The 22,289-nt window shown below is 49.2% G+C and overlaps 1 protein-coding gene across 4 annotated transcripts in view; it reads right to left on the reverse strand.

The window, feature by feature from the left end:
• DAG1 (dystroglycan 1) overlaps positions 1–22,289 on the reverse strand; it is a 49,598-nt gene that overhangs the window by 10,517 nt on the left and 16,792 nt on the right. For 3 of the 4 annotated variants that reach the window (XM_059856212.1, XM_059856213.1, XM_059856214.1), the window contains exon 2: positions 4,487–4,896. In XM_059856212.1, the coding sequence (XP_059712195.1) occupies positions 4,487–4,768 (282 nt within the window). In that variant the 5' untranslated portion in view covers positions 4,769–4,896. Of the gene's footprint in view, positions 1–4,486; positions 4,897–5,564; positions 5,588–22,289 lie in introns of those variants that run through there. The other variant, XM_059856215.1, reaches the window with a different exon arrangement.

Raw genomic sequence — 22,289 nt, forward strand, 5'->3', positions numbered from 1 at the left:
GCTGGCTGTCAACATCCAGCCCTGGGCTTTGGGGTTGGAGCAGAATTGAGGTGAGCAGCACAGCCCTGACAGTAGATACCCACGTCAGGACTCCTGCAACCCAATCTCTGTGGATCCTGTTTATAAATCAAGGTCCCTGACATCTGATGAGAGCAAAGCTGTTCAGTAAAAGCTGCTTCAGCAGATGGCAAATAGAACAACCATTGGAAACTCAGCCTCCTGCTTGGAAAGTTTAGTGGTGGACTTGGCAGTGCTGGGTTGATGGCTGGGCTGGATAATCTAAAAGGTATTTTCCAACCTAAACAACTCTGTGATTCTATGAAAGCAAGACTCCCTTTTTCCCAGATGAATATCCAGTCTCTGATAACCTCCAAACCTGCTCCATAGCTCACTGTGTAATTCATCTGAGTGAATTCTGTTGTTCTAATCATTTTCCCACCAGCTGTGTTTGCTTACAGAGACAGCTTCTCAGGGCCTCTGCTATGTGTTTTACCTGTCTTCCCAACAAAGCCCTATGGAAACCATGCACTTCAAACAAAAAAAAGAATGAGGGGCTAAGACACAGCTGGGAATGCTCACCTGTGCTCACCTGAGCTCCTCAGCATTGGCTACAAACCCATGCCACACTACCAGGACTGAAGGCAGGGCAGCAGCTTTACTTGACCTTCAAGAAGACACAGCAAATTTCCTGCTCTGGCAGGAATGTGCCTTGGGAAGCAGAACACACCAGGAGTTTCTCTCCTTCCAGCATGCTTTATAGAGCCATCTTTAAATAAAAGTTATTTAATAGTGTCTCTATATGCATTTAGGATATCAGGTTGTGCAAGGGTTCCTTGTGGGTAATGTATCCTTGTGGGGATAGCATACCCTGGCTACTGGGATGAGTGCAGAGCCATGTTTGGCAGCCACTACACCAAATCATGCACCTCACCTTTTGTCCTTTTCTGGGACTCAACAACTGGAAGCAGCAAAAACTACAGACCTGGATATTTCAGCTGATAGGAAGATGTCCAAAGCAAAGCAAAGCAGACACGGAAAAGCAAACGATTGTAGGATGTATCAAACAAGTCTATTTATAGAAGAGAAAAGGAAGTTCGATGCTTTTATAAAAGGTTCTGGTAAAATTTCATCTGGAATGTTTTGTAACACTGTGGTCATGCAAACATAAGAAAAATAAACTCAAACTGGAGGAGGTGCAGAAGACAGCTGCAAAGCTTAAGGGAAGGAAAGAAAGCTTATTTTATGAGAAAGACTAAAGAGGTTGGCTTGTTTAACCTAATAAAATCAAGATGGGGAATATGCCTGTCACCTATAAATACATAAGGGAAGTAAATATTATGAAGGTAGAATTGATTTAGGCTAAAGGGCAGCACATATAAATATTTCTAGCCATCTCTAAATTTAGGCTAGAAGCTGCATTTTTAATCAGAGCAGCCAAATTCTGGAGCAGCTTCAAATGGAAGTGGCAGGAACAGGAAATCCAACTGGTCTTTGACTGGAGCATGATCTGTTCTCTGACAGGACACAGCTGAGAGGTAACAGGTCAGACTCCACAGTCCTCATGGAAAAGGGGTTAAGGAGATGATGACTGAGGAAGGTACCAGCACTAATGCCCATGTCTGCTCTGTCCTAGCCAGCATCTGCCAGGAGCCAGTGGGAGCCAGTGGCAACCCACCCACACATTGTGTATGGCAAGGGGGCTGTATGATATGGGGAAATGGGGTGTTTTAACACAAACCTCATAAAAATACCAATGTTTTGGTGTCAGATGTGACAGAAAGGGCTGCAAGATGTCTTTCAGGAAGCCACAGCAAGGAATTTTAATTCCCAGCCATCTCCAGACAGCTGGAGAGCAGTCTCACAGCCAGAAGCCCTGCTGCAGTGAGGAAGCTAGAGGACAGCATCTGGACTGACCTGCTGCCAAACCCAACAGCTGGAATACCTGCAAGCTCCAGCTGCTTTCCAGAGGACGTGATAGTGCCTGACCAAGGCACTTGCTTGGGAACACAAGGCACAGGGGAAGGGTGTTACCATGGCCCCAGTGCCTTGCAGGCAGCTGGCCCTGAGCAACGTAGAAACAGACTCTGAAATTCAGACATGTGGTAGGTTTTTACTTCTTTTCTCTACAGCTTGAGCACTTTCAAATGAACTTGCTTTCGTCCTTAGCCATAAAACTCTCACCTGTTGTTCAGCAGCTTTGGGGGTGGCAGGGAAAGGCTGGGGACTGCTCCCAGGAGCACATACCTGACTGTGCAGGAGTGCGTGCCTGCGGGGCACTCCTCCGCCATGCTGCACATGCCTGGCGTTGTTTCCATCCCACAGCCCAGTTTGCAGATAAAAGTATTTTGTCTACAGCTGGCTGGAATCTGCTAGCAAGCAGGGAGAGGATCTGAGAAGGAGCTTCAAGGCGATCCCCACCACAATCCAAGAAATAATCAGTGGGAATCATCTAGAAATTAAGCAATCACACTTTCTCCAGGCTCCAGTGGGAGTCTGGGGACAGGAACTGTCAGCAAGTTTTTAAAAATAAAATATTGTAGGCAATTTCTTTGAAATTTAAGAGGTAAAAATACAGGTAACCCTATCTCACTGTAAGCCCTGCTCCATCTCAGAAAGCACAGAAGTCCTTATTCTTTCTTAGCAGGGTTTAAGTACACTAGAGACTGAGATTCACAAGTATTATGCTTTTACTGTGCCAGCTGAGAAATGCCAGGCAGCCTGAGAAAAAGACCAGAGCAATCTGCCCTGAAATTTACCAGTAAAACAAAAATGCATCCTAGCACCCAAAAGTGCCTACGCAGTTCCCACTAGCCAGGAATCAAATCCCCACAGCAAAGGTCAGCTGTGCTCAGCAGCCAACATGCATTGTCTGCAAGGAGAGCCCTTCCAGAGACAGCAGCTAAGTGAGAGCCTGCTGCACTTTTAAAATCAATTTCAAGGCGAACAGATGCAACATGCACTCGGGTATACCCAGGGATAAGCATGAAAATCACTCCCAGAGTTGGCTGAACTACACACAACCAGCAGCTGCTGGGTCCTGCTGCAGCCCAGGCCCTTCCAGGCATGTTGGTGTTGGTCAACACCTCATACCTACATGGCAGAGGCAGAATTGGAAGCCATCAGGTGGGGTGGAAATAATCCATCAGTATTTTCCTGCAGCTACTTGAGCTATCACAGATGACTTTTGTGCCAGGAAAAGATGACAGAGGAAGCTGTGGTGTTATATAAATACTGACACTTATTCTTGCCATCAAAGCAGCTATTAGACAACACCAGACAAGCCACTTGGATGCAAAATGCCAACCCAAAGTTATCATTTCTGTAACATGAGATCTGGGGCTCACCACAGGCTCTGGCAGCCTGGTGCTGTACAGGTGCCCTGTGCTCTGAGCACAGGCTGTGGGTGAGGCCGGGCAGGGACCTTGGCCATGGGTCAGCACAGAGGCACTGAGACCAGCCTGGCCCCTTCCCCAACTCCTCTGGCCTGGGGCTCACCCACTGCCCTCCTCCCCCTGTCTGACCCTCTGTCCATAACAGCTGCATTCTTCAGATTTTCTGCCCACCCTGGCACATTGTGGTCTGGCACCCTTGCTGGAGCCAGCAGGATCACATATCAGGACTGGGATAACTGTGGGACTGTACACAGAGCTAAACCAAACCTGCCTTCCAGGAGAAACTGAGATGTCAGACTTGCTCCTGACTTGCTCTCCTTCTCCCTCTGATCTTCTAAGACACACCAGAAGCTTGTCTTTTTATAATGCTTTATAATGCTCTTTGAAAAGGAATCCTGAGACTGGAAGGCAGTTCTTTTTTTTAAGAAAAGAATTTTCTGAATTCCATGTGATCCAAGCAAACCCTTCCAGGAAAGGACTAACAATGAGCATACCTGTGTTTGGCCATGTCCCTACCTTCCTCTGGGCTATTCTAACCCTCTCCTGCACTCAGGGCTGATTCCAAAACTCAGTTTTCGGGTCCTTGCAGTGCCTCACAGGAGTTTAAGTCAGATAAGGGGAAAGGCTACCATCTTTCCCAAGGGGACTTAGGGGCAAGGTCAGGAGAGACAGTGTCCCAGGCAGCCCAAAGCCCTGCTGGCAGGACAGGTCTGTTTGTCTGGCAATGTTTTGTTACCACAGTGAAGCAAACTCCCTGAGCCCGAGCAGCAGTCCCAGGGAATCTGTGGCTCCCCAGATCCCACGGCAGGATCTCCTCATGGATGTGCCCATCGTTCCAGGGGCAGAGCATCTCAATAGTTTAAATATAGCCAACAAACTCAATTAGTCATCTCTGAGAAGTCTTCTTTGTTACAGAAGAGAGAAACTTTGCAATGAGATGAGACTAATTTTTTATAAAAATCCTTCTCCTGTAGTCCTACAAAACTGTAAGGCTGCTTCCAGCCACCCTCATGACCCAGGCCATTAGTGGGGTGACTCGCTCGATCCTGCATGAATATAACCAAAAACAATCCTTGGGGAATGGTGTTTCTCACCTGGACAGCCTCTCCATTGGAAGCAATTAAATCCGTGGGGATGGAGACTCTGAAGTAGCGTCCCACCACGGCAGAGCTGTCGGGAATGCCCACCACAGCCGGCGCCGCCTCCCGCAGCTCCGAGAGCACCGAGTGCATGGAGGCCTCCAGCTGGTTCTCCCAGTCCCGAACCACTTCTGCTGGCTCGCTGGGCCAGTGGCAGTGAGCAGAGGCTGCCAGCAGCAGCACAGGGAGCCAAGTCCTCCCCAGGACAGGGGCTTGCAGTAGGCATCCAACAGTCATTCTTCCCAGCAGCCTTGGTAACGGTGCTCCAGCTGGAAAGGGGATCACGGGCAATCTGCAGGCACCACAGCACGGGCAGGGGATCCACCAGTCCTTCACAGCAGCCTCATCCTAGGAGTCCTGGGAACCTGGTTAGACATAGGAAATCCAATCAGCACATCAATTCAGATACCCATGCCAGCCAGTCAGCTCACAGTGACCTTGCAACAGGCAGAGGGCTACTGGCCATGTTACTCTCTGTGCCTCCGCTTTTGACTTAAGTGCAAGTTACCACAACCATCAGAGAGCACGAGAGCTTCTCAGCTCCTCTTCTCACATACAGCACCTCCCAAGAAACAGGATCCTCCTGCTTTTCCACACACACAGCCATGTCCCTGCTGCTCTGGAGACACAGCATCCTGAGACAGCCACAGGTAGGGGAGATACAGACAGGGGAGATACAACCAAAGCTGAGACTGGACACAACACTAATAGTTGACCTTTCAAGGTAAGCTGAAGCCAGGCTGGAATATCAGTGGATTTAAATGCCAGTTACCCAGTAGGAAAGATACCAAGAAACATTTGCAAGTCCAAAGCTGCCATCCTAATGGCTTGACACACAACAGATGCTTCTGCTCCTCTGACCCGTGAGCCTGGTTTTCAAGCCATGTCTCCTCTCAGGTCCAGCTTTTTGTATCAGTGGGCATAGAGTCGATCTGGGGGCCTGCAACATGCAGCCCCAAATCATACTGGAGTGAGTTATGCACACACAGTGGTTTATGCTGCCATCCAGCTCTCTCCTGCTTGCACAGCTTACCTGTGCCCACACTCTGCCAAGACACATCTCCAGCTCTCCCTCACTTTGTTGTTTTCTTCTTTTACTTCATTCCCATCATTACCACCTCCCTGCTTCCCTGGATCTCCTTTCTCTTTGTTCCTTTGGCCATGGTTTCCTTTGCTTCCCCAGCTACTTCTCCCTCCAGACTGCATTCAGCCACGGCAGTCACAGATCTGTGCCACCATGTTCCTCTTCACAGACTGCTTGCAGGAGACCAATGGATTCCTGGAATAGGACAGAGCCATTTGGGACCCCAGGGAAGCTGTACTGCCCACTCTGGTATGGCAGTTTGCAGCCAGCACAGGCCCTGGAACTAATCTGCAATAAGGAGTGGAATGGTGGGTTACACAGGATGGCAGGACAGACACACAGACCAAGCAGATATTGTTCAATGCCAGGAGCACACAAGACTGGGTTCCCTAATGCCTTGAACCAACTCCTTTTTCCCAGGCTGAGAGATAAGTAGTTCCAAATTCCCAGAGCAAACCAGCACAGCTTCCAACCACTGGCTCCCAGTCTGATTTATTTTAGCCTGTTCTGTCTGCACTGTATGAAGCACATCAGGCTGTCCCAAGAGACCCTGGAGCCAGTCTGTGTGGGAAGGGAAATCCCACTGCTTCTTGCCCTTGCAGAGCTCCCGGAGCAGCACGACAGGGCTCAGCTGCCTGCCGTGCTGTGGCCAGGCAGGGTGTACTGCCCACCAGAGGCTTGCAGAAGCAGGCAGAGGTCTGCCCATGCAGGCACCCAAGCCCAAGGCTACCACAGCAGGCTCTAGGGATAACAGGAAAGATAAGGTTTGGTGGCTCATCCTAAAGCCTGAGCTCCAGGGAAGCTGAGAGGCAGCGTGTAAGGACCTGCACATCTGTACCCCTCGATGGGCCTTTCACAATAAACCCCACACAGAGAAGGGCTGACACCTCTCACCCCAAGGTAACAGGCTCAGAACACAGCACAGAGGGCTGTGGGTAGTAGGAATTAGGAGCTGAATGCAACAACCTCTGGCTACAGGATCCACGAGGCAGATACCTGATCTGACCGCTGCTCTGCGGAGAACCTGTCTCAAGTGAAAGGCAGAGGAGACAGCAGAGGCAGGATAACATTGCTGGGAACCACAAGACAGATGGGAAGATGGCTGGTGAGAAGGTCAGTGCCACAAAAAAGCCACTCCCTGCTGCTCCTGTGCTTTCAGCTGTCTGAGCTGACTGGGAGGGGAATATACCAGATGAAACAAGAAGGAAGGCAAAGCCAGGCTCTTCCCAAAGGCAAAGGAACACAGACCCATAGACTCTGCTGAGCTGGAAGGGGCCCATCAGGATGATCAAGTCTAACTCCTGGCACTGCACAAGACTCTCAAGAATCTCACCATGTGCCTGAGAGCCTTGCCCAAATGCCTCTTGAGCTCTGTTAGCCTTGGGGCTGTGACCATTCTTTGGGGAGCCCCTTCAGTGCCCCACCACCCTCTGGGTGAAAAACCACCAGCACAGGATGGTCTTCACCCAGAGTGAGGTGCTTGAGCTTGAGCTGCTTCTCCAGAGTTTATCCTCAGGAAGTGGCTGCTGGGTAAGGACAAGTCACAATCCCTGTAGGGCACATCTCTCCTACCAGCTCCCTGGGTGGCCAGAGGATCTGACACACTGCAATTGATTTCAGATGAGCACAGAGTTATCTCAGCAGGTAAATGAGTACCACAGTAGATGTCTGGTGGAGAATATGCAACAGGCCATGTGAATGGGCTACAGAGATGATGCAGACACCTGCAGGAGGTCCTGAGGAAGTCACTCCTCATCACAGTGGGAAATCAGGGGACTCTGTCCCTGCACTGTGCCTTACAAAGCTGAAGGAACTACCTTCACACTCCATGGAGCCTGGAGCATGGCAACTGCAGTGATGGCACCTTGTCCATGAGCTATTTCTCCTGAAACCTGCTCGTTGGAAAGTCCTGATGCCTATGGCAAGCACGGGCAGGATCAGAGACCTGTAGCTAGGGGAGGAATGTGGCAGCAGCCCCATGGCTGCCTCTCACTGCTGCACTGAGCATTCACACCTGAGCAGAGGACAGACACCCTGGACAGCCAGACACAGAGTGTACAACTGATGAGGCTGTAAAAACACCAGGAGAGGTGCTTCAGGCCAGCCCCTGCCCTGTCACACTGCAGTGTAGTTCGTGCATGAGCGTGGTACAGCTCTGTGTTGCTCAGTCAAATGATGTGATAAAGCCTGGGGCGTTTTTGTTGGCTGGAGAGGAGCATTTGGGCATAAAGGAGCTGGTTCTTGGTATCTGTGCTGAGCAGGAAAGGAAGATGAAGTCATCACCTATTTCAGAAATACTTATCAAAGCAGTCAACAAACACTGCCCCATATGTGCCCCTCAGCCCAGCAATTGGCCATTATGTGCTCACGTGACACTTGCAGGTTGCAAATTCAGAGTTTCATTTTAGGGAAAATACAGAAGAACAGCCTCACCATATAGGAGTGGAGCACACAGGAGGTATAGGAGGAATTCAGTAGCTGATAACAAAGAACAAACAGAAGAGCTGAGAACAAACTTGTGCCACCAAAAAAAAAAAAAAACCTCCTAACACAGCTCCACCTCACCACACAATGGACAGAAGCTGAAACACTGCCAGCCTCTCCCAGTGAGTGAAGGAGGAAAAGCAGGGTGGTTCCATCTATCAGCAGAGCTGTACAAGGCACTTCCCTGCAGTGCTGCAGTCCACATGGACTATCAGTGCAAGGGGAATACCTTCTGGGATAGGAGTTCCCCTGCCTAAAGCCAGTAGTGCTGCTCTGCAAGTCTGCTGGCCACCAACACTGTGGGTCTGGATGCAGCTGCAGAAGAGTGAATGTTCCCTGCAGCACGGCTGGAACAAGTGCTGGGATGGGACCTGCCTGGTGCCTCTGGTTTGAGAGCCCACACCACCTCACATGGCACTACCATGGGCACAACCCTGACTCAAGTGAGAAGCCATCCCAGCTATATTTGGACAAAGTCCATGTTCTGGGTCCGTGACTGGTGAGTGGCACAGAACTGGAGCCCTCCAGGAGCAAAAACCTCAACACTTCACACAGTTTCTCACAAATTCAAAACAGGGCCAAAACCCAAACACAGATGGAATTCTGCAGGCGGTTCCCTGCTGATCTCTAGGAAGCATCAGGCCATAGAGCTGACTGACTTAGGCAGCACTTCCTAGGCATGAGGGAAGGCTAGACCACCCCAGAACCTCTACATGGCACTGTGCTCCTCCTTCCAGCAGGATGTGCACTGCCCAGTCTCGCAGAACAAACACAAAGGTTCAGGTTAGTCCTGAATTTCAGGATGTTTCGTTCTGTCTGATCTTCTGAAAGAACTGACTTTCTCTTTATTCTCGTGCTTCTGTGAGAGCTCTTTTGGTCTCAAGTTCAAGCCTTCAGAGTGTTGGATGAAACATCAAAGTCAGTATCAACATCTGCTTCAGTCCTAGTGCTTGCTGCATGTGCCAAGGTTGATTCCTGATCTCCAGTGCCAAACCCCCTCACAGAGCCACGGAACTGGGCCTGCTTGGTGAAGTTATGATGCTGCATTTGATATGATGCTGACTTGTCAAGGCAATGCTGGAATTTGCTCCCTCTCCACGCAGCCATGAGAGCCACTGACACGGTAAGGACACGCTGTACCTTTGTTATCCAGGATCGCTGAACAGCGCAGGCAGAAGATGGGACTGAAAGGAAAGACTGAGAGCAGGACAAAGTAGCTACTCCCAGACACACATTTTCCTAGAGACTTTTCCTTCTGCCCATCAGGACCCAGGTGTGGAGCCAGGGGAAGCATCCCAGCCAGAGGAGGGTGGCTGTCCTAGAAATGACTCTTCCTCTGTGGCCGATTACGACACTACTTCAGCAAGAACCAGTGAAAGTGAAGTCTCTGTCCAGCTGCATCTAATCCAATTGCTCAAGCACACAATCACATCACTGGGCTGCGGTAATTAATCACCACCAGCATATTAATGCCACTGAGCCCAGCGTGCAGAAAGCTCAAGTAACTGCTGTGCAATTCTTGACTCTGGTTAAGAAGATATTTAGGAGTTAGGAGGAATCCCACTTACCTGATTGCTTATTTACCAACATCCTGATTAAAGTAAGCATTAAACAAGTGGCCTTTCTCTAAGGAAGCAAACTCAGCTAAAAAGACTTGGTGCACCTTTGCAGAGCAGAGCTATTGTCTGTGCAGAGATCTCCCGTGCGTGTTTCCACAGGAGATCTCCGGGCAAGTCCCGTCAGCTCTCGCGCGCCTGCGAGTCAGGGCAGCGAGCAGCAGGAATGATGAAATGCAGCGTCCCCGGCCAGGCACACAAAGATGGCACTCTGCCGGCCCTGCTGCCCGCTCCCAAACACCACAGCAGGCACCCCCGGTGCCAGCCTGGCGGCACAGCCCGGGCACAGGCGGCTGGTGCTCCCTGCACGTCTGCGCTGTGCTGAAGGAGCCCGGGAGGGAACAGGGGCAGGAGAGACACCCAGCCTGCAGGCAGTGTGTCTGGGCACAGCAGCCCATCACCAAGTCGTGAACTAACAGTCTCCTCAAGCCCAAGAGCGTGCTAGCCTGCAAGCCTGACATGTGCAAAGAACACCCTGGAGCGTGAAATGTAGGAAATGGTCAGAGTTTCTGTGCCTGCCCTGCTCCGGACATACCCTGACACAACAGACTGTGTTAAAGGCTATGGGAAGTGCAGCAAACGCCTCTGGGGGTTACTTCCAACTTCAATGGCTTCTGCCATGCACATTCACAGAAGACCCAAGCTCCAAACGCTGCTGCACACAGGATGAGTTACAGACAGGGATGTACAACAGAACACACACACAGAGACACACTGGTCACACACAGACTCAGGGCAGGCATCTGCCGTGAGGGAACAGGCCAGGAAGAGGACAGAAGTTTCACCACCAGACATAGCTCTCCCCACTCCACACTGCTCAGAGTGACAGCATCCTGTCCTGCACAACACTAACCAGGCATCTCTAGGGATGGTGGCCTTGCTTGGAGACTGGAGGACAAACTCTTGCAATTTTCTGGCTTAATGCTGAACTCACAGCTGCCTGCTCAAAGCCACGTGTACACCAAAACTAAAGCAGCAGCATGATGATCAGAGAACAGACCCTGAGAGATCTGCCTGAGTGGGAAGGCCCAGATCAGTGCTCCTGAGACCCCTGGAGCCCCTTCCTCCCTCTCCCCCCACTGCCATCAATAGCTGGTCACTCCAGACACCATCAGCTCAGGAGGTACCAACCAAGTGTACTCAATTCTTCACCCTAAAACTTCATTTCAACATGGTGTGCCCACTATGTATTGTCACCACATCAAATGTGGTGAAGGTGCCCAGAAGTGACACCCAGCCCAAACGACATAGGCACAAAAAGAGGTGCTTTTTTTCATCCTCCTCCCTTCTTGTATTTCTGCACTGCTCGTCTCCAGCACATCTGGTGTCAGTAACAGGAAACCCTGACGCCGAAAAACAATCTAGGGGGAAAAAAACAAACTCAAACCCAAAACAGCAGTGCTAAAAATGTGTGCTGGGCAGAGAAATAAGCAGCACTCTCCTGCTGATGGGGAACTCGTCTGCAAGCTGTCACTAACTTGTTGCTTTCAAGTTCCAGAGGCCACAGGCAGTTTCGTGACACTTGTGCGGGAAGTGGTCACCGCCATTGACACCTTGCAGCAGTTTTTATTCTGCTAGAGCAAGCATAGAGATATTTAACTTTCCTGTAGCTGACAGGAAGCTTTCAGCTACCTTCATTACCACTCTGCGAGAGTGACAAAAGATGCAAAGAGCCTAGTTTTCCTTTCTGCCCCATCTGTTTGTCCAAAAGTTGGGCTACTACACTGCCTTTCCCAACTGGGGACTCCATTCCCAGAAAAACTTCTTTTCCTGGAAGAGGTAAGAACTGAGGATATATTCTGGTAAGCACTTCAGCAAGTGCTGTGCAGGGGAGGAAGCAGCCTGGCAGTCCCAAAAACCCCCAGCCAGGGCACTCCTGCTGAGGTACGTGCAAAGGGCACTGCAGAGCAGCAGCAGGAGCAGAAAGGCCACAAATCCCTTTTGGCAGCTGGAGCATGTTTTTTCTTCCCTGTAGAGCACATTTCCTCTCCAAGATGCTGTGGCAAGACTTGTTCTGGAGGCAGCACCTACCCCAGCCTCCAGCAGCAGTATGGTACCCACAGGTGCCTCCCGACTATGCGCTTCCACTCTGACCTGACAGACTTGCAGTAAAACCATCTGGATGTGCCCCTGCTCATCCACCCTGCTGGACTGGCCCCCTGCAGGCTCCGTGTGCTCCCTGCCCTGTGCTGGAGCCATGTCTGAGTGTCTGCTGTGACTGACCCGTGGCACTGACCGGCAGCTGCAGATTCTGGCTAGGCAACACTCCTGACTCTTTGATGAAAGTTTCAGCAACCACAATCAATCCCTTCCTCCACTTTTGTTATTCCCAGACAGCCAACTCAGATCGTATCTTCAAGTGCATTCAGTTGAAAGGAAACTCAGATATTATCTTCCCAAGTATTTAGAAGGCCTCAGAAATCTTTTTTTCCCTGTAATTACAAACATTGCAGCCAGGTAGAACTGCCATTTCCTTGCTGCCAGCAGCCAGAAAAAATCAGGATATAAACATCCACCAACAAGCCAAGGCAGAGGGACAGCTTCAACAATGCCACTCCACACCTCTAGCATCCTGTGAGCCAGGCCATCTCAAGGGAAAGCTGGCAGAGAAAAGTGATGAGAATCAAAGGTATAAAATGATCCTTCCTGGAGGAAGCTCAAAGAGAACAAAGTGGGATGCACGGGGGCACTCGGGAGATGGGAAACAAGAGCCCACGCTCTCCTCTAATAAAAGGACCAGAAGCCAAACTAACTCAAACAAAATGGGTTTTCTTAAGGATCCAGTAGGGTCACAAAGAGGAATGCTTAAACTTCACGTGGGTTTAAAAAAAAAAGAAAAAAGGGAGGGGCAGACAATTTTATAGAAGGCAGAGTTACCAAGGCAGTGTTCCTGGCTCAAGCATCACTTGATCCCGGGACAGCATTCAGGGAAATGATGACTCGCATTCCTCTCCAGACATGCTCTCCTGGCTGTTATTGGAAAGGGCATATAGGCTAAATATACAGCTGCAGCAGGGCAGAGCAAGGGTCTGTTTGCCTCAGGGCATGCACTGTAGTGTGGCTTTGGCTTCACTTGTGTTTCCAGTGCACAGCCAGAGAGAGCAAGTCCCTAAAAACTCTGCTTATAACTCTTGGTTTTGTCTGAAAACAGAGCAACAGTGTGCAAAACCCCTGATATTTAATTCTGTGTGTAAGGGAATGTAAGCTAAAGGTAGTACTAAAATCCACAGGAAATTAAACTAGAAAAGTTTATGGAGAAAAAAAAAAAGATGGGACTAAGATCTCCTTCCATACAAATGCCATAAAAATGCATATTTTGAAGATAAACACAACAGATGTGTGTGTGTATATATATCTATATATACATGCACACACACACGCACAAATGTTTTATAAGTTCCCAAGGTTTAATAAAAACCAGAACTCAAGGCACCAAGATAAAACAGGGAGTTCTGACTCCAACTTTCTCTTTAATAAAGAAAGTTTTGTATCACGCTGAACTTGTCACTCATTCTGCAATGAAGACCTTGGCAACAGAGAAAAGCATTTTAGCAGAAGCCATCCCATCCTGCACCAGAGCTGGGACAGAGGACACTGGGCTGGCAGCTGGGGCACCTGGAGACAAGGCAAGAAAGCACATGGACACAAGAAGTAAAACACAAGATGTCACTTTTTAAATGTGAGGACTATGAGGTATCAGAGCCTGACCTTGTGTTCCTGTGCAGGCAGGTTGTTCCCCAGCAAGTGCCAAAGGACATGTGCAGGAGCAGCTGGTGTGACAGTCACCACTGTGTGTCCTGTCCCCTGGTATCACTCACCATCCACCAGCTGTTCTGAGTCTAATTCACACCCGTTCATGACCTTTGATAGAAGTCACCAAGCTGGAAAGTAGGTTTCTATCAAAGAGGTTTCTGCTGCTTCAGATACAGGTTTAAACCAAGCCACTATCATCGACAGGTGACTGCAGCCTTTCCTCTGCCCCTTGCTCCAAAGGGACAAAATCATCTACAAACCTCCAGCAGCACTTGAAGTCTCAGCCTGTAAAAACTCTCCCTCCCTTAAGCTGCTCAGCTGTACTGAGCAGGAGATGTTCTTTACAGCTGTAGTCATGAGCACCGAAACCAATGAGGTTAAAAAGATTTACATCTCTTGCTTGATTTCTTAATTGAATTAAAGGCTGAACAAAACCCCTTATGAGGCTTCAGAGAATCCACATGGAAAAGAAACAACGAATATCCTAACTGGAGAGGAAGCTTTCACTGGACATTTTGTCCTAACAACTACTAAAGAGTCCTTACAAAAAGAGAAAGACCCTGAGGGATAAACTCCTAGGCTGAGCAAGGCACGAAATCTGGTTTTGGAGTAGATTACACGTTGAATGGGTCACACAGAGGAGGGAGGTGAGCTTCACTGTCTTTTAGCCAAAACTCTTCCACCTACCAGTTGTCTATTTTATCTATTTAATTTATATAAATAAGGTACAAAGCCCCTTCTGCCAAATTAGCAAGCAGAAGCTACCAGAGGGGTGAAAGACATGAAAGACACACTGACAAGAGAGGGCAGTTCTGTAAATCACCTTCTTAGGAAACTTGATCAAACTTTCCAATCGTGTTCTGACAGAAACCCTTCTCAGGCCTTACACCTAAGTCAGAAGGCTCATGGCAGAACCCTTGCCTGTGCTTTGACACCTTCTTTTCATCCCTAGAACAGCTTTTGGGCCCTCCCAAGACCAGGCAAGCACTGGCTTTGTTAATGGTACTGAGCAGGAGCACCCAAGCGTGGGCAGCTTGGGCAGGGGATCCTCCAGTGCCAGGAACACACAGCCTGAGGGCTGCAGGCACCAAACCCAAATCTGAAAAGAAGAAAGGGTCAGTGGAGGTTTCAGAGTCACCTCGAAATGCTGTTTGGCTGGAGTGCTTTGTGGAGACACAGCCACATTCCAAGGGTTTACAATCACCTTCTGGGTATTCCACAAAATTCCTCAGATAATGAAATATTTCTAGCAGGTCCTTGAAAGTGCTCAAGCAGTATAATTTTCTACAGGTTGGTGTCACAGTGCCAGGATTTAGGCACTAAGCAGAGGAATGGAGGCAAACTTTGGATATCTCCCCTACCTGCTGCTGCTACCACGGGGAGGCAAAGCACCGAGAGCTGACATTAAGTGGAGACAGGAACCAAGGAAAGCAACACCAACAAAAAGCCATTTCCAGCACTTCAGCTGCCTATGCAGCAGTATTTATGTTCTTTGTGGCAGCGTAACTAAGGGCATGCACACTCTGTTTAGAAACATCCCACCATTCCATCAGCTTTACCACCCCACCCTGCAACTCCAAGCCAAGGCATTAAGATTCAGCTTCATGGAGTTTCTCAGCCCTGATTTATTACTCAGCTAGCAAGACTGCCACAGCTCTTCATTTAAATATATTTACCACCCAGTGACTAATGCAGAGCAGCCAGGGCATCAGCTGTGGACCTCCAACTTTTAATGTTTCTCATGAAAACTGCTCTAAACGCTTCTTGGCAGGAGATAGGAATGTTCCAACTCTAACCACCAACCATAAAATGGGAAAGCTGTGAAATGAAGCAACATTGCTCCCATATCACAGAGGCAGAGCAAGCTTCTGGAGAAGAATTAACTCCCTAAAGATCAGCAGCTTCCAGCTGGGCAACACACTGCCTTAAACCTGCAGAAATTCAGGAGTCACTAAGAGCCATCAAACGAACAACCTCTTCTTGCAGGTGCACATTTTTATAGACACCTTCTTTTTCTGGAGACCTGGATTGCTTCAGTGGCACTCTCTGCTCCCCAGAGTCACCTCCGGCCCAACCTGGCCACCCTTTCCTGCAAAGGGCAAGTCCAAAAGCAGGAGATCTCCAGGAGCCCAAGCTTACCAAGGCAGAAGGACAGTGCATGGCCTCACAGGTCCATCTCCTTCCCAGATGCTCTGGTGCAGGAAGACTGATTTAAATTACAAAGCAAAAATGAACACCTCAAAAGACCAGACACTAACAGAGCCTACATTGCATTCCTGCTCCATTAATGTCACTAAATTATATTTGAACTAAATTATGTTGCTTAACTGTGTAATTATAAAATAACCCTCATCTGGTTTTGACCATGGCCTCGATGGCTTCAGCCAGGAGCAGGGAAGACTGGAGCTGCTCCTCAGAGGTCCACTGGCACAGAGATAGCTCCAGCTTTTCTCCCCACCCTGCTCTGGAATTGAGAAATCAAGAGACAAGTTCAATTATTTCAAGGCGAGACTGGACTTATTCACTGCAGTATCAGTGAGATTTAGGCTTTTTTTAAAACTCTAACATTCTGCCCCATCCATACAGATAACAGGACACATTCAGCCATAGCTCAAGCTCATTCCTTAAACCAGGAATCATGCATTCAGGATCTGGGCAAAAAGGGCCAGAGAAACCACCCAGATAGCACAAAGCCAGGTTAACTAAATACTGAGTAACCTGCTCCTCTCTTATACAAAACAGTTTCAAGGGCTGCTCCGAGCAATTCCCCTGCAGCAATTCCAAAATAAACATCCTGCCATTCCCTGATCCCAAATTCCACTGACAAAAAAAGTCCAAAGGACTTAAAAATAGGATCAAACTGTCCTGCTCAGACACCAGACAAGTTATTCAAAACTGGGACCCAAGGACAAAGTGGGTAAAGAGCATTCACAGGAAAAGGGGAGGCAGAAAGACTGCAAGGACAAGGCAAGGTAAACTTCTGCCTTCCTTCTGTAAGCAGCCACAGAGCCTGTGTAGTGTAACACATTTGCAACAGTTAACTAGCTGGCATGGTATCTGGAATCAGACCTCAAAAAATGGTCCTGAGGTTTAGCCACAGCAGAAAAAAATCCAGTAATTTTCCCCTCCTCCATCTTGTACAGGTCAGAGATGTTGAAAGCAAGGTCTGAATGTTTATGAGAAAAAAAACCCTAAATTACAGTGTATTTCAAACAGTGTGAGCACAGACTGCATCCCTCCCTCTATTTCGACTTGCAATGCAATTTTTACACAGGAGACCAAAGCTGCTTGCCCAGCCCACTGACACAGTGTCCCACAGCTTCCTAGGTGACAATCTGGGTGGCTGTGAGGGGACAGACTCACAGCTGCACACTGACATGCAAGATGGCAGCAGCTGTAGCAACTGAAGTGGGCAGATCAAAATATGAATTTAAGTTAAAAAGAGAAAAAAATGGAATAAGATGGGGCAGATCTTGTACTGACTTCTTCCCCAGTGCAAAGAAACACTGTGGACCATGGGATGACTCCTTCTGCAAGAATCCCAAGAACGGGGGCAAAGTCATCAGAGCTCCAATGCTTGGATGCCATTCTAAGGCAACAAGGTAAATTAAACCAGCACTCAGCTGGGTTTTGTAATAGTTTGATCCTCTCCGAGCCAAGCATCACAGCACCACCTTTTCTTGCTCACTGTGTGTGCTCTGGACACCCAAAAACCACTCTCCCCTTCACCTCTTAGCCAAGTTAGACCTACTCTGTGTAACCCTTTTGTAACAGCAGTGCCTCTAATGCCCCTTTTTTCACTGCCTGGAGCTCTGCTCCAACAGAACCACCCTTTCTGCCTTGGGGCACCGAAACAGAGCAGAGCCCAGCCCCAGGCACAGTCTGTGCTGATGACCTCGGGAGAGAAATGAGAGCAGCCCCACTTCCCAGCCAGCAGCCACCCACATCAGTCCTAAGTGTTCCCGAAGCTGTGTAACAGCAGACAAATGCATTTGTCCTCAATCACTTCTGAATCCACCCCCCAAGTCACTCTCACTTCGATTTCGGCTCAGCACTCCCTGACCTTCATCCCTAATGTGATGTCCAAAACCCAGTAATTAGTTTAAGAGGGCATCCTGTTACTTAGCACCCACCAGACCATCCTTGCTGTTCTCACAGTCACATTCCTACGGCTGCACCTATATCCCAGCAAGCCTGAAACACTTCCCAGAAAAACCTGAGGGCTCACTGCTATCAAACGGCCCAGGAGAACATAAACAGTTTAGCAAGGGCATATGGGCTCTACAGAGAGAGATGCACAAGCACCGCAGGAAAGAAGGCAGTCCTGGAATTGTAGGGAGGCTGTGGAGCTCTGAAGGTGTGCTCAGCCTGCCTTTGCTTTACAGAGCTGCTGCAGATGTGGGGACACAATTAAACTGCTTATCACAGTACCTCCCATTCAGGTTCCAGAGAGCAATTCCAATCCCCAGGTGGTAAGCACAGCAATTAGGTACCCAACGACAAGCACCAAAGCTTTGCTTTGCTTAGGTTAACTTCAGTGGTTATACAGTGTTTCCTTGGCTCACTGTCTTTAACAGACTGCTGGTACAGGGATGAGATCAGGTCAGTCCTGCAGGACCTTCTTGCACCTTGTACAGCATTTGGAGGATGCAGAATGGTCCATATGTAGGCAGAGAACTTACAAGTAATTCAGCTGAGCCAGCTACAAAGCCTGGTCACAACCCCCATTCCCTCACCTGGAGGGGCTGGGCTTAGAGCTCAAAAATAAAAACCTCATTACACCACAGCCAGGATCTCTGCAACAGCACACCTCTGAAGAGCAGCTCTGGATTGGCCTCTTCTAGCTTCATAATGGGTTGTAGGGGAAAAATGTGGTTTTAGCAGCTCAGTCCATCCCTTACAAAGCAGAGATGCTATGCCAAAAATAACCTGGCTTACTAGTTACAGTCACCAAGCACTCACTTAGCAGCTGTTTGATCATGGACCACACTGTCCACACCACAGCATCACCAGAGTCAACTGTTCAGAGCAAGCAAATCCAGGTTACAGATCTGAGACACCTTCCACACACCATCAAAAAACACTTTCAAAGGTAATGATGATCCCTTCTTACTGCAGGCAGCAGCAGCAGCCAGACTGCCTCTCACTTATTCCTCAAGACCTTCTGTCAGCCAGGAGCTTTGCCCACTGCTGTAGAATGAGCCCAAACCCCCCTCTCCCAACAGAGTATGATGCTGCTCTAGGTAATAAAGGCAACATCTAAAACCTCAAGGCTGCAAATAATGAGTTAAAAAGTCAGAATACCTGAGAATTAAGGTTGTCCGTGAGCTGGTCCCAGCAAGTACCACAGTTTACTGCTTTTCTCCACCTCTATTCCAGCTTCTGTCTTTGAGACAGGTGAGCCCATGACCCACCCATGACTGTCAGCAAGCAGCCCAGGAGAGACTAGCTCCTGCTCCCAGCACTGGGATAGTGGCAGAGGCAGCACCTCCCTCCCACTTAGATTCAGTCCCTCTGGCCCGGGACTGGAGGAGGTCCTGGATGGACAGGATCTGTGAAAACCAGGCTACAAAGCACTGGTGAACTGGGAGCCTTGCAGACGCCTGTAACCCGATAAGATCCATAAGATCCAGGGCATTTTTCTGGGAGGGGGATGGCACATGTATTGCAATCAGAGCCTGGGGCTGCCAGCCTTCCATGCAAGCAGTTAGGGGCTATTTGGTTTTTAAATACAAAATAAAACTTTAAAAAAATCTTTTAACTCTTGGAAATGGCCAAACTGCTTCTGCTGAAAAGCTGAAACAAAGCCTGAGGCAGGGACACAGCATGGAAATTCAGCATGGGAAATTCCATGGAGCAGTTAAGCTCAAGAGTTAAATTCGACTCCAAACAGTCTCTGTGGCAGGTAGTGTGACCGGTGTCACCCAGACACCGCTGCTCCACGCTGCCCTGCGGAGGCAAAACTGCCCCAGCAGCTACAGCAGGCCACCCCACACCCCAAGCGTGAGCCTGGATCCACTCCAAATGAAAGCTGACTGGGGAAAATCCTGCACGAGGGAGCTCTGCCCAAACGGCTGCAAGTGGGAGGCAGCTCCCGGGGAATGTGCTGGGTGGCATCTGGACGTGCAGCTCCCTGGTGACTGCCCTGGGAGGCAGCTCCATGGGAAGGAGCATCGCTCACCAGCTGACCTACTTCCAGTCAGGAGCTGGGCAGGGCAGCGGGAGCAGGGCAGCGGGAGCAGGGCAGCGGGAGCAGGGCAGCGGGAGCAGGGCAGCGGGAGCAGGCTGGCTGCCAAGGTCCACAGCCCAGGGCAAGGTGCTCCAGGCAGGATGCAGTCAGGTAGCACTGGGAACGGCACTGTGACCGGAATTGTTGCTGCAGCTGCTGCTAAACTGCTCTCTAAAACCTGAAGGCAGCACCTCCCAACACAAGCCCCCCGTAAGCCAAGGCGGTGCCCTGTGAGCAGAATTTGAAAAGAGCATTTTGCTGCTGGAAAAAGGGATGTTTCTGATATCTTTATTCTGTGCCTGCTTTATTCTATACCCCTGCCTGCTCCCTTATTCTCACTGTGTTTATTCCTTGGGAAAGCTATTTCTTTCTTCCACTGCTCTTTCACAAAACCAAGCAACAATCTGAAGAAAAACTGATAAGAAAGCTTGGGGCAGATGTGCCTTCATTTTTCTTAAAGATAACTATCAACATCAGCAACGCCCCTACAAAGGCAAATCACTGCGAACTGGAGCTGGGTGCCCCAGCACTGCAAGATCCACACCAGCTGAAGCAGCCAGGGGAAATACCTGCAAGCCACTGAAGGAGAGGTCTGATCACATCACCTGCAAGCCTGTGGCTTATCTCAGGCTTTGCACCAGTGCACAGAAACGGAGTGCATCCGAAGCACTGGGACAGCACGTGAATTCTGACACAAGCACAGCAGCCAGAATGAAAGCTTGGAAGGAAAAGCATCCATAATGTCGTTTGTGATGGCAGGTTTGCTCTGCTTGTAACATACACTGCCAACACTCCCGGGAAAGCTGCTTAGAGATCAACAGATAAAGGCTTTTCCCATTTAGCCTGTTATTTCATGTAAATTGAGTTGCCCTGCTACAAAGAGGCATTTCCATATGAAGTGAAAGGTGCTCAAAGAATCAGGAGCAGCCACACCAAACCACGGCTCAATCCCCCTGAAGCCCCAGAACCAGAGGATCCTGCTCCCCCTTTTCATCGGTCCAGGTCTGCAATCCAGAGTGCCAGTCTTCTCACTCAAAAACGCGAGTGATCTCAAAGCACCACCTCCTTAATATAGGGTTTTGTCCACTGAAATAACTCCTGACTCCTCCGAGATATGAAGTCATGTTTTGAAAAGCAACAGTGCAGAAAATTCAATTAACTAATCGAGTCTGTCTTCTGCTTGGGCACCACGGAATCAGGACTTCCCAAATCCCATCCCTGAGATGTGGTATGTTATTGATGAGGTCTGCTGCTGCAACCCTTCCAGCGTGTTTTACAGGGTCTGCCCCCACCCTCCCCTTCTGGTTTCTGGAGCAGGGAGTCCTGCACCAAGCATGGCATGCTCCAGAGAACTGGGAAATCTACCCTGCTCTTAACTTGAACCTTGGTAGAGGCTGGAGGGAGTTGGAGAGGACAGGAGTAAACCAAGCTGGAGGCAAACAGTAGCTCTTTAGAGGAATAAACCACTCGTCAGCCTGTCCTGATTGATAAGTACATCTGCCAGTCCCCACCTGCTGTTCACATTCCTGGCATTTCTTTCTGCAGCATTTTTTCCCCCAACTGCTGCAGAGGAGATTTAAAGGAAGGGAAACAGGCCCCAGCTTAAACAAAATGAAGAGATATCAGGCCAGTTTTCTTGCACTATGTTGGGCAATCTGCTGAAGGGGTTTATTGCAGGAGCCCTCGCAGGTTCAGAAACTTCTAATGGCTGTTACGTGCTCACCTTTGCTCTTTCCTGCCATCATACCTCTATTAAATTCCTGGCAGATAAAGCAGGGGGCTCCATAAAGGTCTCTGCAGCCTCCAACCACACAGCCAAAGTAATTTTCTGCACTGGTCAAACACTCCCTAGAACACAAGGGAGATAAGGGTGAAAACACACCAACTTCTCCAAAACAGAGAGGGCTCTGCTGCCTTCCCTGCAGCTGATGAGCACAGCTCAGGCAGGACAGCTGTTAGGAGCAGCAGCAGATACTGCTAGGAGGGCAGGAGCAGGAGTTTTAGTTCTGGTTTTCAGTCCTGCAAGTGGGCTAGAAGTTTCTCCTTGTTATCATTAGCTTTAACACGGTGAGAAGGTGATGGAAAATAAACCAGTACAATTATAGCAGAGGGTGGAACATGAGCCTGCTTGTTGTCAGAACAGGAAAAAGCAGCTCTGAGGAGCTCTCAAGAGATTCAGTGTCTAAGCTCCCAACCTCTCTCTCAAACTAGATCAAAATTAGCTATTAGGATCAAGTTTATTGGAGCACATACCCACACTGAAATCCTATCAGGCTGGTTGCTGCAGGGAGCCAAGGCAAAGCTGCATTTCTGGAGCTCGGGTGCCCCAGCACCCATCTAAAGTGATTTCCTTTCACCGAAAGACGAACTCGGACACAACTGCAAACAAATCTATGAGGTTTTACTTCTTTGCAGTCTTTGGGGAAGGAGGGAGGAGGCAGCAGGAAACAATCACAGCTTTCCCCATGCCTGGAAGAGGAGCAAAATATGAACAAAGTTTTTATTTCAGCCCAGGGTGGATATTTCCATGGCAGGCAGCACCACTCCTTAGGGCAGAGAGCACAGCAGAGTCTTTATAAATCAGGGAGAGTG

Source organism: Haemorhous mexicanus, chromosome 11, assembly GCF_027477595.1.
Source record: "Haemorhous mexicanus isolate bHaeMex1 chromosome 11, bHaeMex1.pri, whole genome shotgun sequence".
Classification (NCBI taxonomy): Eukaryota; Metazoa; Chordata; class Aves; order Passeriformes; family Fringillidae; genus Haemorhous; species Haemorhous mexicanus.